At 31.5% G+C, this 12456-nt stretch overlaps 1 protein-coding gene, 1 long non-coding RNA gene and 1 other non-coding gene across 3 annotated transcripts; all 3 read right to left on the bottom strand.

Moving 5' to 3' along the window:
* Positions 1-4216: 4216 nt before the first annotated feature.
* LOC114384357 lies at positions 4217-5726 on the bottom strand. The gene is made up of 2 exons (XR_003660653.1): positions 5594-5726; positions 4217-5376 (listed from the first exon to the last, which is right to left on the bottom strand). It is a non-coding gene; the product is annotated as an uncharacterized LOC114384357 (long non-coding RNA).
* Positions 5727-8134: 2408 nt separating this feature from the next.
* Positions 8135-12078, bottom strand: LOC114383372 (peroxisome biogenesis factor 10-like). Its single transcript, XM_028343035.1, has 11 exons — positions 11843-12078; positions 11710-11741; positions 11522-11611; positions 11064-11158; positions 10737-10938; positions 10367-10436; positions 10203-10281; positions 9658-9791; positions 9438-9529; positions 8477-8568; positions 8135-8394 (listed from the first exon to the last, which is right to left on the bottom strand). Exons 1-11 carry the CDS (start codon positions 12036-12038, stop codon positions 8292-8294), a joined length of 1185 nt encoding a protein of 394 aa, XP_028198836.1. The 5' UTR covers positions 12039-12078; the 3' UTR covers positions 8135-8291.
* Positions 12079-12174: 96 nt separating this feature from the next.
* Positions 12175-12246, bottom strand: TRNAD-GUC. The gene has a single exon. It is a non-coding gene; the product is annotated as a tRNA-Asp (tRNA).
* Positions 12247-12456: the final 210 nt, after the last annotated feature.

Raw genomic sequence — 12456 nt, 5'->3', positions numbered from 1 at the left:
CTATTCCTCTTTATGTTGTATTTATGTTATTCCTTTAAAATTAGATAATTTTTGATGATTTTTAAAATTAAATGTTATCATTAAATATTAATATAACTGTCAGTATTATTTTCATAGGACAATATAAGAATAATATGTGAAGGGACAATATAGAAGTCAAATTCTCTATTCCACTTTCCCATGTTAGAAGCCACCCACTTTCTCTCTCTCTCTATATATATAAAGAATAATTAAGCAAAATGGTGATTTCAGTTTACAAGTAAAGAATCTGGTGATAAGTGATGACCATCATTGTCGAAAGGATAAACCGCAATAACAGTAGTTAGGAGCGATGAACACGCATGTCAAAAGCATAGACTTGTGTTATTGTTATTGTTAATTTGTTATTATTATTAACAAAATGCGACGGCCATATTCATAGGAACAAAGAGAAGCTTGAATTGAAGAATGCTAATTAGGTACTGATTGATTTGGACATTTTTCATGTGGGCGTCGGCATGCTAATTAATTTCAAATTCATGAATACTCATCTGATTGTAAGTTGAAATTGACCGATAAAAGATATATAGTTTTGAATGTGTTTGGATTTAAATTTACTTTAATGAAGATAAGTTGAGTTTATATGACGTAATATAAAGAATATTTTAATATTAAGAAAATAATATGAGAATAAAAAAATTATATTTAGTATAGGATAATAAACTATTTTTTGAAAATAAAATAAGTTTAATTTTTGTGTTTTATTAATGTAATTTTCTTTCCTTGTAAACTAACCAAAAATCATTTTAAGTAATTTTAAAATAATGATAAAATTAACAAACTTATCGTACATAATTTTTTTTATTGGATAATAGTTTAAAAAAACTTTTACAATATTAGTATACTCTAAATAAATTCAATAACATATTCTTAGAAATGTTGATTTATGGTTATAATGGATATAAAAATATACTTTGGAACTATTATCCCATGTAATATACAAACTAAAATACCAGTTAGTTAAGTGTATAATTATGAATTCTTCTCAAAACAAGTGATAGTAAATATATTATTATTCTTAACAAAATTTAATAATAACCAAACTCATCTTTTTAATTTTTCTAGTAATTTTATGTCTAGATTCTAAATGAGAAATATCTTATACTAAATGTCACCTTAGGAACTTAATTATCTATCCCATAATCTTAAAATTCTTTATGCAGCATTATTTTCTATAATTTTTAAAATATAATTAAATAATTCATATTATATTAATAATTAAATAATAAACTAAAATCACACATTTGGTTACAAATATAATTTAGTTACCAAGTTTTTTATTTTTAAAACTCTAATTTATGTATCAATCTTCATATATTATTTAAGTTAATAATATAGTCAATACATAATTTAAAAATAAAGGAGGGAGTGATATAGATCCCTCACTAATTTCTTCAATCTCATGAAAAGATTAATTAACTTTTTTATTTTCTATCCATCTTTTGTTTTGGAGATGATCTTGTATGGGACACGCATAAATATTAAATATGAATACCTATTTCAACAGAGATTTAAACATTAATTTATCAGGTTATACAAGATTAGTCATTTCTGTTATATCCCATCCTTACTGGTAAGATTAGTTAACTTGAATTTATTTTTTTAAACCATTTCTCTCAATTCTGATTCTAAACTCAATTCAGACATTAGTGGGAGTAGAGTAAATAAACTTAACCCGTTATCATGAAAGAATAGGACTCCTTTACTAACGTCGTGGCATTGTTCGTTTTTTAGTTACCGGTGGCGGTGATGGCGGACTGTGAAAATAATGAGTGCCTGTAAAAGTCAGAAAACATTTTGACAAACATGCCTGTCTTTTAACCAACTTTGGTGGAATTTTGGCGTATTTTCCTATGTTGTTATGTTGTTCTTGGGCTGTCTTTTAAAATTAAAATTATATAATTTTCATAATTTTTAAAATTAAATATTATTATTAAATATTAACACAACTAACAGTACAGATACAACATGAAAAAAGAATAACAAAAAAGACAAGTCTACTTTGGTGCTGTAACTTAACTAATCTTTGGAATAGCAACAGAGTTTGACTAATAATTTTGAGGAGGTCAAAGTATTAGAGATAATATTCGTATAATCAAAATTCAAAATCAACCCTGAATAAAAAAATCTAATGCATTTGTGAGCAACGCAACTACTGTCTTTCATTTTCAAATTAATTGTATTCTCGTCCCGCAACGGCAACTTCTTCAAGACTTCAATGTTATTTTTTTTCTTCTAAAAAAGAACACTTCAATATTTCAAACACTCCATTAATATCTCCACTCTTTATTTTTGTCACATCAAATACTTATTAAATCTATTATTGTTTTTATTATTTCTTTCTCTCTCAGAGGTGCGAAATAACATAAGTGTCTAAGAAACATTTTCTTTCCAAAAACTTGATATTTACTGTTAGGAAAAATGACTTCTCTGTTAAGTTTTTTTGGGGTTTCTTAAGGAAAATCTAATATTTTTTGTGTTATTACTAATATTAATATTAATATAAAAAAGAACACGTGACTTTTATTATTGTTCTGCAACAAGTCAGTCCACTTTTAACTTTATATATGTATATAATATTAGTTAATATATTTTTATTTTACACTTTTTATTCAGTTTTTAGAAAAATTGGGTTATAATTTGCAAGACAAACTCTTTTCACTTTTGCACAGTTTTCAGAAAAGTTGGGGGGCCAAGGGCCCCTCCGTCCCCACTGATCTGCCGCAACTCTAAAGAAACACAACCATGTTTGTAATTAGGAGGAAGGTGCTTACTACCTTAGGTGTCCAATCTTAAGTATAAGAAAAAAAACCAATTAAAGTTAATTAATTTATCTAAATGTATTAATTTCAATTGAAAGGTAGTTTTTTTTCTTCTTCAATTTATCTTTCATTGAAACTTAATATCAGAAATAGAGAAATTATTATAACTAATATCTCAATTAAATAAAAAGAATATTATAGAAATAGTAGCATTGCAAAAGATAAAATTAATTTAAAAAAATTATATTTAAGATCAAAGAATTTCTCTTATATTTGAGACTGAATAGAGTGGCTATAAATACTTAAATACAAGAGAGAAGATTAAGAAGTAATAAACAACATAATGAAAAGAAATAGACTTATAAAATGATATGGTACAAATTGTTGTATATATCTCGAATTCAGCACAATTGCTAAATAAGTTGATTCTTTAAGCATGTTGTTAACAGTTCAATTTCCAACTGTTTAAGAAATTTTTTAAAAAGAAAAATTCCCTTCAATAATCTCGATGACTCGAAAAGAATTAGACATCAACCATCAGTTGGAGCCTTGTAGGATACATATCGTTGGTGTAAATAAATTTTTTAAAAAAACTTCAAAATCACCCTGTAGCCCACGTACTCAAAATAAGGTTTCGGATGCGGATCGAGTAGTCTTGACCCAATGGAGCAGGGCCCAGTTGTTGTTTTGGTCCCAATTGGACCTTAAGCTTCCTTTTTTGGGCCAGTCCGGTACAGGTGCGAAAGTTTTATTTTTGAGCTACTTTTATTTGAATTTAAATTTATAGATATTGACCAAATAAATATATTATTATATAAATCCACATGAGTGGTAATTTTTACTTTTCAAATGGCGCAATACTACTAGTTTAGTCACAAATGTAATGGCCGATCGAACTTATAAACTACTTTGATCAAAATAACTTATTTGATATTCGGGCTTATTTTGATAGTTTTAAGTAACTTATAATGATAAGTTACATGAAGTAATTTAAAGAAAGTAAACTAGCTTAAAAAAATATTATTTTTTTCTATTTTATCCTTACTAAGGATCCAAAAGTGTATCATCAGAGGATTTTTTTTTTTACATAATTATTTAAATATTTAAGTTCTAATAAATAATTATTTCATGAATAATAAGTTAAAACAATATGTATTATCAATTTTATGAATAAAATTAGAGATATGATTTCCTACTACCAAAATTTTAAGCAAATATTATCTAAAAACAATATTTTTCTTATATATTTTCCTTTATTAATATTTTTTAAATTTTAACTTCATATACACAGAAAGGGTCCTAGGGGGGGTTTTCTGTCTCATATACACAGAATGAACAGTGTGAACTGAAAACAATTTCTCTCAATTATGGCTAATTATTTCAAAGAAACCTACAAAATTGCTGTTAGAGACAAGTTTAGAACCAAAGGTAGCCACAAATATGTTATATTGAAATCTGCATGAGAACAATGTATAACACAATCTCCATCTCAATTTCACATCCCAATCAATGAAATTAGTCCCTATCAACAACTACTCAAATAAAAAGCAAGCCGAAAGGAGCACGCAGTGAGGAAGCAAGCACTACGGTTCTATATCTTCATCTAGCAACATCAAAACTAAAAACGTCATCCTACAAATGTAGACAAGGTACTAACTTACAAATGAAGAATTGATGAACCAATTCTTAAACTTCATCTACTTGACCTGCACATCCTCTGAAGAATATTCCAATTTTTAACACACATTGACAGAAATCATATTAAAATATTCTCAAATGCTTACAAAACATATTCAACCCTTTTCCTTAAAATTTTGCTAAAGACAAAGAGGCCAATACATTTCCTAGAAATATTGGTTCATTCCTACTTTAGTAATGTTGAAAATGATGCAAATAACGAAGAGGAGTCTTATAAACACTCTGTCAAGCACATTCCTTCCAACATATTCTCTGTTTTGATTCAAATTTATTAAAAAACTACAAAATCATAAGCGAGACTTAGTAATTTCTAATAAATTACAGTCAATAAGAGAAAGTATGTTCAAAATAGTGTATTAGATGGTGCGTTACCAACATTTCTCAGTAACAAAACCAACATCTCACAATTTCTTGCAAATCTTAACAAGTATGGTTTGCTAAATGAGATACTTTTAGTGGTAAAAAGAGGAAATGTGAAACAAAACTATACGCATGCTGGATAAGAATTATACAATGAGATGTGGGAATATATTCCAAACTCCAAGCACATTTACAACAGCACAAGAAGCCTGACCAACTCCATCAAATCTTTATTTTGAGCATTATTGCACAAGTCTAGTTACATAAAAATGGATTTTTTGAAAGAGGTAAAGGTATTTGCATATTGCACAAGTCTAGATACATTAACGCACAAACGAAGAAGATTCAAACGTGAAATGTACCATTGACACTTAAAGCAAAAGGAATGTGCTGTCATTTATTCCTTGAGCAACATAACACAGCGTCAATGGATGTGAAAGTAATATCGTCACCCTCAGACACGAGAAAGGCATCTATGAACAACCAACTCGCTGTAAAGATGACTTAGGTTTTGGATCTTGCAACAAAATTGGAAAAACAATTTGACAAATTAAAACATATAATTGAAAAGATAAAGAAAAGAATTTAGCGGTGAGATTCAGAAATGAACACTAATTCTTTGCTTTCGAAGTGCAAATTAACAGAGCATAATTCTTTGACAGAAGAACGAGGGAATATTATCAAACATATTGTGGAAAAACTGAACTGAATTAACAAAAGAACCGGAAAATTACTGAGAAGTGAGAAGAAGAATCCATCACCGTGTCCGAGGTCACTTAATTCGATTTTGGAGAAATGAGAAATCGAGAATCTTCCCCTTGGGGTGGAGTGATTTTTTTAACTCATTAAATATAGTAGAGTGTGGCCATAAACCCTAGGAGGGTGTCGACATTACGACTATCAACTTTTCAAGTAAAATTATTTTTAAAATTTGTTTTATTGGAACATTATATTATTAATAAAATTCATTAAAAATAAAACTATAATTAAATAAAGAGTATTTTAAGAATAATGATATTAAATAGAATAAAATTAGTTAGATTTATTTATATTTAATTTAAGATATTTTGTTGCTTATATATTAATTTAGAGGAAATATTTTTTTTGACAAACAGTCAAGAGGGTGTATTATTTATTTATATTTTTATTATTAATATTTTTTATATAGATTTAATTTTTATCTCTCCTTTTTATTTATTATAAAAAATAACATAATAAAGAAAATATAATTAATATTCTTATTTGTATTAAGATTATTTTTAACTTTATAATATGCCTTGCTAATTAGTGTCTTCGAGAGATACTAATTAAGAAAATAATAAAAGAAACCAGTTAGCATTAGCCATATAGCCCTATAATATATCATTCATTATTATTTCTTTTTATATTTATGCTTAAATATTTAAAAAATTAATTAGAGATAAAAACACAACTAAAAGGATAATGATTAATGTTATTTTATCAAAATGGGTTATTTTACAAAATTAATTATCAAAGTAGTTGTTTTATAAAATTATTAATTTGCCATAGATGATTTTTGTTGGGTAGGATACAGGAGAGGAGAGAACACCCTAAGTGACACCTTGTGTTTTGTCAGCACAAGAGGCATTATCTTATATGTAACCAACAGGAGACACCACCTTGGTATATATCATCCTATCAGGTATATTAAACTGAGTGAAAATGTGAAATGAGATATAGTCATTACACTAGTATTTAGCATTGGTTTGGCCGACACTAAATTGAGTAAAAATAGTGATGAGATCTAGTCATTTTCACTCAATTTAGCGTTAATTAAGCCGACGCCCAATCCATGATAGGATGGTTAGTATCAGGGTGACGCCTCCTATACTTACAAGACACTTGAAAAGAAAGTATTAATCCAAATGGTGCCTCATGTTACAAGACAACAAAAAATAGATGGCGACACTCAGAGTGGTGTCTCCTAAGTCCTAGTTGGCAAAAATCACTCATGCAAAGGTAAAAAGTTTACTAAAATACCCATATTGGCAAAGGTAAAAAGTTTACTAAAATACCCATATTGGCAAATAGTCATGTGAAATTATCCATTTTGTTAAAAAAAAGTCTATAAGTTGTCTTTATTGATATTGATAACATGTAGAAGGAAAACCAACACAAAGGTTGCATGGATACTATTTTAGGTCTGGGCGACGACTAACGTGGAAAAGGTAAGTAGGTCTCACAATGGAAAAGTATCTTTTAGCCATCAATTTTTTTTTTACTTTTGAATTAAAGACTAATATTTTTTTATCTTTTCTCTTTTTCTTAATTTATCATTTTTTCTTCTATCTCCTCTCCTTCTACTCACCCTTTGTGCCACCAACATGGTGGGTTGCCCAACATCAAATATGGAATCAGATAGCATAGACGTGTTTGAACGAGCATACATTCTCGATGACAGAGTCATTGGTGTATCTGAGTGTGTGACTGGAATGCATGTCATCATCGCAGACAACCATGGCATTGTCGCGAACGACCATGACGCCATTGCACTGACAATCTTTGTGTGAGGCGAGAAGGAATTTGGGCATGGCGATGGGGATATAGGCGTGACAACACAATGAATTTTTTTGGATTTTGAGAGATTCTCAACTGTAAGATTTCCTTGTAAAAAAGGAAAAAAATGATTGTGGAAAGAGATTGAATATACTTTATTCTTGTTTATATGATAATAAATTGTGTAAAATGTTGATATATTTTGGAAAATGTTGATATTTGATTACAAATTGGGCTTGAATGGTAAAGATTGGATGCTCTGTGTTGTATAGAATTTGGATTTGAATGGAGTTCTATTTGGGAGTGAGAGAAAAAGGGGCTACCAGAGACAACATGTAGCCGGAAAATGAAGAATGGATATTGGGACGGGAAAACGGTGGAAGGCACAAAGGGAATAAAGGGTAATTTGGGAAACAAAGAAAAAGATAGAAAAATAAAAAGAGAAGAGAAAAGATTGGAACCTTTAATTCAAAAGTAAAAAAATCCGATGGTCCATAAACCCTCTCCCATTATGGGAGACCTACTTACCTTTTCCACGCTAGCCGTCGCCTTAGTCTGTTTCTAAAACAATTTTAACTAAAATTGGCCTTTCCAACAAAAAATAAAATAAAATTGAGCAACAGGTTTACTGGCATAAACCTCATTAGCACCACCCACTGGAGAGAAATAATTAATGCAGAATCACCATCCAGTGTTGTGCTATAATGGTTATCTTTTTCCAAAAAAAAAAAAAAATCATTATTGCATAATAAAAGAGATGAAACACGGACCTAATAGTGTAATCAGATTGATTATTGAAATCCTAATACAAAATTGAATTGCTTAAATGTTCATACAGTCCTTGTAAGATCCAAGATGAGGAAAATGCTGCCTTTAATGCTATCTTCTATATATGTACGTAAAGAGGAGCAGACTCTAGAAGTCCGAATGATATACACAAACTAGACTCGAGTGTGTTATGGGCGTGCGACAAAGAGGGCACTCTGGCTTTTCGTTGCACCATTCCGTGATACAGTTCCTACATGGATCACATCAAAGAGAAGATGAGAGAGAAAGAAGACCATACATAGAAAGCAGTAAGAATGCACTAAAGACAATACCAGCAGAATACATGGCCACATGAAGTAGCAGTTGGGTGCTGACGATTACTCAGGCAAAGTGTGCATTTGCTAACCCCACTGGTTGCATGATACTGCAAATAGAAAAAGGATTCGTCAAAAACTCTTGATGCTCTTGAGATGACATGATAGAACTACCTAAATTGTCTTGAGGCTTTTTATTTAATTCTGCCATGGTAAATCAACTCTTTTCTCAAATAGGCTTCCTGTGAAGCTCTTTAGATCTTGGTGTTTGTCAATGAACGTAATTAGGTATGTCTTTCATCAACAACATTCAACCAAAGGTAAATCCCCAAAAGTGTGAACAATTTGGATCATAACCATAACACTGATACAGTCTTCATTAGGACCCATACAAGTTGAGGGAAACCCACATGCATTGTCATCACAAAACCAGATTATACAAATTCTAATTCATTAAGAAACAAAAACTAGTTGAAACAAACTGTATCTACATAATCAAACTATACACTTTACTTTGTTAGTTCCACCTTCTTTATAGGCTTTTGCTAATTAGTAAGGAACACTTAGTACTTTCCATTAAGTATTAAATGAATTTTATGTTCTCAAATCTGAACAAAAGAAATGTCTAATTTTTCATTTAATACTTTCACTACAACAACAACAAAGCCATATCCCACTAGATGAGTCGGTTACCTGGATCACATGATGCCATTTGGCATTTGATACTTTTCACTACTCATTAAAAAAATAACTAAATAGAATTCTTTCATATCCTTGATCCTTCTAAAAAAATGGTATTCAACTTTCAAAACTTTCAAAAGCATGTCTATTCTATCTCACTGCAGAACCAAAATTTTCAAATATTACACGCCTGGTCACCTTTAATTTAACCTCACTCAGAGCAACAAGCATGCACTAAAATATTGTCAATTAAGAAGGATGTGGGGAGGCACAGGATAATCTGATGTGAGAATTGAACCTCAGAAGATGAAGATTCAGAGACCCAGCTTCTTTTGTCAATATCTGGAGTTGCCAAATTACCCTCTTCATTTAAAACAGGCAAACCATGTCCTGTAATACATGATAGGGGAATCAGGCTATGAAAAAAACTAACTGAAAAGGCAGAAAAATAAAAAATAAAAAGTCCAAAGCACATTGGTAGATGAGAAAAATAACTGAATAAATTAATCATCAATAACCTGCTGATCTATCGTGGGTTGCGAAGGATGCTTGATGAACTGAACCAGTAATTGAAGTTAAATTTCTTCGACGCAGCCCTTCAGCAGCTATTATACAAAGTTGAATCAACAAAAATACTCCCAGTATTTGGTATCTGCAAAGAATCAAAATTACAGAGAACAGGTTCTGTAAATCAAAAAATCTTGGGGGAAGAAATCTGGTTACTAAAATGACTAATATGACAATAAGAAATGATAAGAGAAATTTAGGTTGGTGGAATTATAAAAAGGTAACTTCCGACTACAAAAGGCCATATTATGCTTAAGAGAGGAGATTTAGTAAACAACACCACAAACTGTCATTTGCATGACAGACCTTTTACAAAGCAATTTTAGGGGGTCACCTAACCCAAGATCTAGTACATGAAAACAAGGACAAAATTATATTCAACAGTCGGAATAGATAACCGTTATGCTCATACCATGTCATATGAAGCAAATTCAAGAGGAAAATTTCCCAAATTGCTTAAACATTTTGAAATCTTAAAAGTTTCAAAAGTCATTACCTGGGCCTTTGATTTGATGCTTTTCCAATAAATACATAACGAATGCCTGCCGCACGTTTGGATATATGATAATAGAGACCTGCATGATTAAACAATTGCAAGATTTAGAAATCTGGATTTTACCTATTTCACAACTGCCATGAGCCCATCAAGTAAAGAATCACCTTCAAAGTAGAATAGCATGAGGTTAGCACGGAGAACCAACTGCAACAACTCACGGACAAAAGGGAGCATCTGGTGGCAGGGCATAAAAACTAGATTCAGAAGAAAAAAACACACAAAAAATTGCATTTAACTAAGCCAATTAAATGCATTAAAATTGTTAGAAAACAATTACAATTTACATAGGAGATGACACAGTTTGTGTCCCATAGGACCGCCAATCATAATCTAAGTTGTGAATTCCCTGATAATTTAAAAGAACAACCAACAGTATATGGTTGTAATAAAAATTATCAAGTGTTCCCAAAGGAAAATATATTGACTTCCAGATCCGTGTTGAACGAGTAAAGTATCAGCAATTAATTAATATACCGTAGGCCATCTCTGAACCAAATGCAACCAAAATGCACTCATTTTCCCCTTCAACCTTGACAGAGTAGTAACAGATTGGCCAGACGAGGATGAAGGACTGGTGCCAGAAATCTGAGCACTATGGCTCCTGTGGGCATTTTCACCAAAACCCTCAGCAGACTCATAGTCAGCAAGGACAATGCCTCGCGAAGCAATTCTAGAACTGTGGAATTGACAAACAATCAAGTCATCATAAAATTTGACAAACACAGCTCATTCATATTGATAATTGGAAAACACAAAGGGCCAAGAAAAACTAAAAAATAAATGAAACAGATGATAATCAACCTAATTCGTTCTGCAATATAAGGAATAGCAGTCTGATATACAACGAAAAGAGCACGCCTCGCAGGGGTAGGAGGAAGTCCATAAGGTCCTGCAACCTGATAAATCAATCAGCAACAATCGAATGATGTCAGAACAATAGGGAAATTCATCAAATCAGGTACGAAAATCCAGCAACACAAAACTCAAACCTACAATTCATAAATACAACAATATCAAGTTCTTAAAAAACAGTATATAATTGCAAATAAGGCCACAATGTCGAGGGTTTTGAGACATTCAGGACCGCAATTGCAACCATATCAGTCATATTTATCCGTATTTTTTTGCAACATCAAAGTTCTTGATAAAATACTACAATTGCTACCACAATTTAAAACCTTGAACAGTACTAAAATGAAATGCAAATTCAAAAGGCATAACATAACCAATCCGAATTTCAAAAATTTGGAGTACGTAACCTGAGTGATGTCGCAGTACTCCTCTCCCAGGGTTTGCTGTCCCGAGCCAGTAGTGAGAACATAGTAAAGCATCTGCCCTAAAAGTTTCGTCTACGACGCAACCAACACGAAAACGCAGTTAGTCACTTCACGTTCAAACTTCAAAGTGTTAACACGCAAAATCTCGCTCTAAACGACAGAGAGGTTACCTCGTTTTGGTAAGCCACCGCAACTCTGGTACCTGTAATGAGTTATGACAACGACAGAATACAGTTAATTGAAAATTTGAAACTTCATTTGCAATCGGAAGAGAGAGAGAGAGAGAGAGAGAGAGAGAGGAACCAAAGAGGTGGCGAAATGCGTCGCGACAGGCTTCGTAAACGAAGGAGGCGTATTGATCGTCCTTCTCGGCGGCGCGCATCATTTCCGGCTGAGCTGCGAGAGGGAACCGCCGTGGTTCGGTGGCGGAGGTGCTAGGACCGGCCACCGCGCCGTCAACGGAATCTGAGCCATGCCTTCCGAGGTGACCCCACCCCATGGAGTTTTTGTTTTTTGTAACGCTGTTTTAAGTTTTAACGTTCTCTTATCTTCTACGGCTTGTTTTGTTAAAACATTTTTTTTTTTTTAATTTTAGGTTTTCTTAATTTATTTTAAAAAAAACAGAGAAAAAAAAACGCCGTTGCCGGGGATCGAACCCGGGTCACCCGCGTGACAGGCGGGAATACTTACCACTATACTACAACGACCCGCTTATGAAAAGCTCACATTTAAAATTTTGTAGTCTTTTTTATTCAGAAGGCTACAATTATCCCTCTCACTGACGGACAAGGAAATAACACAACTTATAAATTTCGTTACTAACATTTTAAGGGCTTCAAAATATTATTTGTTTATAGTTATACTATTTATAAGTAGCATTTTCTCTTTTAGGTTATATTTTTTTTTTAAATATCCTT

Source organism: Glycine soja, chromosome 14, assembly GCF_004193775.1.
Source record: "Glycine soja cultivar W05 chromosome 14, ASM419377v2, whole genome shotgun sequence".
Lineage (NCBI taxonomy): Eukaryota > Viridiplantae > Streptophyta > Magnoliopsida > Fabales > Fabaceae > Glycine > Glycine soja.
This window is presented reverse-complemented; position numbering and strand designations above follow the sequence as displayed.